Here is a 5,147-nt window from a genome sequence, read left to right on the forward strand (position 1 = left end):
ATGAAGTCCCCTATTCCCGACTACCTCAACCAAGTGCTTGAAAACGCACGCCCGATCGAAGATGGCAAACCAGCCAGCTATATTGAGACACTGGCCAAGGCCGACACGTCCAAAATCGCCGTGGCTCTTGCTATGGTAGATGGCCAACTGTACTCAGCTGGAGATGACCAAGTCGAGTTTTCCATTCAGTCCATCTCCAAATCCTTTGTCTACGCACTTGCAATTGAGGATGCGGGCCTGGATAAAGTTCTGGAAAAGATTGGCGTCGAGCCTTCGGGTGATGCCTTCAACAGTCTGTCCCTGGAGCGTGGCAGCAATCGACCCATGAATCCCATGATCAACGCTGGGGCGATCACTGCGCATTCTCTTATCGTGGGACCCAATGCCACAGCTGAACAGAGAACAGACCGCATCTTGAAAGCCCTCTCGAGATTAGCAGGTCGACAGCTGCATGTATGCGAGGATGTTTACGAGGCCGAGATGAGAAATGCTGATCGCAACATGGGAATCGGCTACATGCTCAAGGCGGCAGGTATCATCACCTGTGACCCCCAAGAGGCCGTCAAAGGATACATTCGCCAATGTGCCATCAATGTCAATGTGCGTGACCTAGCCATGATGGCGGCAACTCTCTGCAACGCCGGCATACACCCAGAGACTGGCGAAGCCATCATTCCCCAGACAAGCGTCCGCCAGATTCTCTCCGTCATGACCACGTGTGGTATGTACGATGCCGCGGGAGACTGGGTCTCGAGAATTGGAATACCAGCGAAAAGCGGTGTGGCTGGGGGCATCATTGGGGCCCTGCCAGGTCAGATGGGCATTGCTGTCTTCTCGCCCAAGCTTGATGGACGCGGCAACAGTGTTCGCGGTGTCGCCATTTGCGAGCAATTGTCCCGTGACATGGGTCTTCACATGATGGACGTGAGCCAGATTGCACAGGCGACGTTGCGGACATCTGTGGCAACCATTGTTGCTGGTGAAAGCGAGCCCCATCACGCAAACTGCAACAGAGAAGTCATCATCTTCAGCCTACGAGGCGTCGTTCGTTTTGCAGGCTCGGAGCGCCTGACCCGCGCTATCACACGCGAACTTGGTCAACCCAATCCGGATGATCCCGGCTCTGGGCGTTCCCGCCATGCCTGCGCCATTGTATTTTCATTCCGGGATGTCTTTTCATTCAATGCGGTGGCCCAGCGGATCATTCAAGCAGATGTCTACAGACTACTGGTTGATGGCAAGAGTGTGGTGATCATTGATCCCTCGGGGGTCTTGAGGATAGACACTGTGCGCGCGGGGAAGAAGTTGAGAATTGTAGAGACAGAGACAGAAGCAAGGAATTTCATCGGGGGAATCGGTTGTCATACAGTAACCAAGACTGATGAATGGTAATTCAAGGGGTATGACCCAGGTCAGTGGTGCTTTGAGAGTCAGGGCTAACACTCATGTTCGGGCAGCCACCACAGATCTTGTCGATACCCTAGAAAGATGTCAAGAGAACACCTTGGCTGCTACACAGGTCATTCTGCTTTCAAGGATCACTGTTTCCAGTCCAGCGATCCTAAGTTTGGAGTTGTGGTTGATCCGAGGGTGGCATTCGGGTCTCAATGACATTCTGATAGTCACGCGTGGGAAACGCTTCTGATGATCGTGCGCAGTGGCAGCTCCCGTGGCGCCTGAAGAGTGTTCATCCCAATACGTGTAGATAAACAAGCACAGGGCCTAGTAGTGGGCCTGGAAAAGAGTCTGAGAATACAGAGGTTTATGCAGTATTGGATGCCGATGATCAAGGGAATGACAGTCTGAGAATCGAAAGAGGAATAAGAACGGTTACTGCGGATTCCAGACACTAGGATCCAGCGTTATGCGTATCAAGAAAGTAATAGGGCAGGTAAAGGCTTAATAGCCTCGGGATGAATGAGGCATGCATGCCAGCAAACTGCTTGCAGTCTAGTCAACCATCATGCGCTTCCTCAGCCGATGAGGTTGAGGGCACCCTCGTTGAAACCATCCGGGCAGACACCAAGGTCAATACCCAGGCACATGATCAAGATCCAGTTACACCCGAACGAGCTCCACTGACGCCTCGGCTTTTTCCCAATCAAAAGCTTCTTTTCATCATACATCTCGTCCCTTGGGCGGTATTAAGCACAACACTATCTAGCTGTGTCACGGTGACCTGCAACGAATCATCGCGACGAGATTGACACCTCTGCCAGTAACCGGAGTATTGTCCGTGTTCTTTTGTTGAAGTTCGAGAGGCTAGTACCGGGTCAGCAAATGATAAGATAGAATCGCAACTTGCTTAATTTATGGTAGCAATCGCTCTCAGGTAATCGTGATGAGACACAACGGCCAGTTTCGCCCGTTGCAAGGGCTCGCAGTCGGAATTATATGTATTGCACGCCATTGGAGATGTGTTAAACAAAACTAGGGACCAAGGTTGACATTGGAAAGAGCCTTGCGTTTCAAAAAACACTTGAGCAGAAACTCTCGTTGTTCATATAGCTGATCTCCTTTATTTAGAACCGGCATCGTTCTTCAAATTACACGTGATCAACAACCTTGTCGTTGAGTCAATATTTTATATTTGACTCTTACCACTTCCAGGGCCTAGAATATGGAGTCTTGATGGTGAGGACGATGTGTGAAATATTACTCCATCTCTGCGATAAGACGATGGAATCTGGGGAGGATTGCCATGCAACAGCTTATGCGTATTTGGTCTTCAGATCTGGCAACTGATGCTAGATTGTTTAACTCGCGTGAGATGCCTCTCTGTACCAGGACAGGCGAAGTGACTCTCGGCGAGTGTAGAGGAAAATCCGGAGCTTGAGATCGGGGCTGAAGACGAAAAGCACGATGTGATGAAGTAAGAGATGTGGCAGGCTGTGGGATTTTTACCCTAGTCTTTCCAACTACGGATTCGTTAGGTCGAATGTGCATTTTGAAGTCATGGTTCTCATAGAAGTCTTCCTTCCTACAAGGTGGCATGATCAGTCTCAGGCTTCCTGGGAGTTGTCGTACCTTTAATGGACTATGTACGTTTAAGCTAGGCGCAAGTGCACTGCAATGACTAATGATTACATGTATCACGCTAATGAATGACTTATACGAGGGCTGGTGGGCTGATCATATAACCTGGTCTTGCCGATGAGTCACTGGCCGGGTTTATTTTTGTTGAGCAGGATGCATTGATAAGGACACAAGAATCTCCACGCAATTACTCAGTAAGGCTATGAGAAATGCAGGTATCATTGCCATTGCAAAAGATGCAACCCGAACCCTCCACGACAACGATAAGAGTCGCCTACCTCCGCACGATACTGGACAGCGAGGTTAAGTACTATGAGTCCGACTGGAGCAACCTGACAACCTGGCTTCGATTCTGGGTTGGCCAGCAGGTCCTGAAGGATCCCTTTGGCAACGAGCATCGGAGACAGAGTCAACCTCCGGACATTCATCACCATTACATTTTGCGTCACAGCAATGCCGCAGATACCTTCGTGCTGGATTGGCTACTGAGCAATTCTGAGCCAGGGGGTTGGAGGCTGTCTCGAGACGATTTTACCATCTACCTATCGCGGCCACAAATGAATGACCCGGCAAACAAGCCATTGCTTCATCGTCTTAAAAGTATGAAGATTGCAATAGAGGTTGTCTCTTTTCCTCAATCAACCGAGTACACCTCAGATGACACATGCGACGCTGTCATGCTTTCTAAGAGCGACTACGTCCTCGAGACATCCCTTGTGCGAGGCTCAGGCTGCCCAACGACATTTGACACGCTTTTCCGCAACTCAATGCGCCACGGCTGCCCTCAGCAGTACAACACTGAGGAAAAGAGCAACGCCTACTACGCAAACAGACTGAAGAGCAGAATGGGCCACACACAGCGGGAGTGTTGTTATCCCCATGGCAAAAGCGAGGGGTGGAAGTATGACCATGAGCAAGAATGGAAGAACTATAAATGTCCGTCATGCGGAAAGCGATGCAAGCGAAGCAAGGGATGTAAAACGACGGGCGAGTGGTGGACAAAGGACAAGCGTAACTGGGCTGACGGCGTTGACACATCTGCTGCAAGGCCGCCGGAGTTCGAGAAGGAGTGGAGAACATTGAGCGTCGAAGATGTTATTAACTATCCCGGGTCAGACGTAATAGCCGCTGAGAGGTTTAGAAGCTGGAAGTGGAGGTCTATAGATACATTCTCAGGGGAGTAATAGAGGCTATTTTACTAAGAAAGGTACTAATAGTAGCTGAGTATTAAGGGCTAGGAAAGCTAATTTTAATACTTAAGACGTATATCTAGCTTATAATAATATGGAACAATAAGTTATAGAAAGAGCTGGACTCGCTACCTTAAAGGCCTAGTAGTGAAACTTAAATAAATAAAGAGTAAATACCTACCTATATTAAGCTATTAGTGTGCCTCCTAGGAGCCTCGGGAAAGGGGCGTATTAAATAAGAGGAGCAATTGCAATCGTGCTACTTAACTAAATGGCCCACCCCGTTTTTTTTTGTTTTTTTGTTTTTTTGGCGCAGTTGGATTGTTCAGCAGATAACGCGTGTCTAACCCCGCTGGGCTTATCTGGGGTGGTGTGAGACTACCTTGGCCAGGGTCCAAGGCTGAGTCTTGGCCCCGAGTTAGAAGTGTACTATCATAGCAATAAACTGTTAGCAATGCCATGTACTTCATATCATGTCACCAGACTACAAGGCAATATAAGAAGCAATGCTCTATCCATGACACCCTCCCCGAGCAGCGACCGACAGGAACCGTTCTTCCTTCCAACAACACCTGCTCGCAACCCCTTCTCGCCAACAACTCTCAACAAAAATCACTCGCAGTCAACACGGTAGATGTCTCAAAGACTTCTCCCGGTTACAGTGAAAAAGTTGGAGATGACCTTCGTCCGACAGAGTCTCGGATCCATGGCGAAGTCATCGACAACGAGGCTGGCATGGCCCGTCTGGCGGGGGACAAGCAGACACAGCGCCATCTCCGCCCTCGTCACATCCAACTGATGGCTCTCTCAGGTGCCATCGGCACAGGCCTCTTTGTCGGATCCGGATCTGCCCTCGCCAGAGCTGGACCCCTGGGTCTTCTCCTGGGTTACATGGTCTACTCGCTGCTGGTCTGGTCCACC

The 5,147-nt window shown here is 49.8% G+C and overlaps 1 protein-coding gene across 1 annotated transcript; it reads left to right on the forward strand.

Annotated features, from left to right (window-relative positions):
• On the forward strand, positions 1–1,392 carry LRP88_04318 (glutaminase; the record flags this gene model as incomplete). Its single annotated transcript, XM_083240893.1, has 1 exon — positions 1–1,392. One exon carries the CDS (start codon positions 1–3, stop codon positions 1,390–1,392), a length of 1,392 nt encoding a protein of 463 aa, XP_083103423.1.
• Between the last annotated feature and the right edge of the window lie 3,755 nt (positions 1,393–5,147).

The sequence above is a fragment of the Fusarium phalaenopsidis genome (genome assembly GCF_050370095.1).
Source record: "Fusarium phalaenopsidis strain FUZ10S chromosome Unknown contig_32290, whole genome shotgun sequence".
Classification (NCBI taxonomy): Eukaryota; Fungi; Ascomycota; class Sordariomycetes; order Hypocreales; family Nectriaceae; genus Fusarium; species Fusarium phalaenopsidis.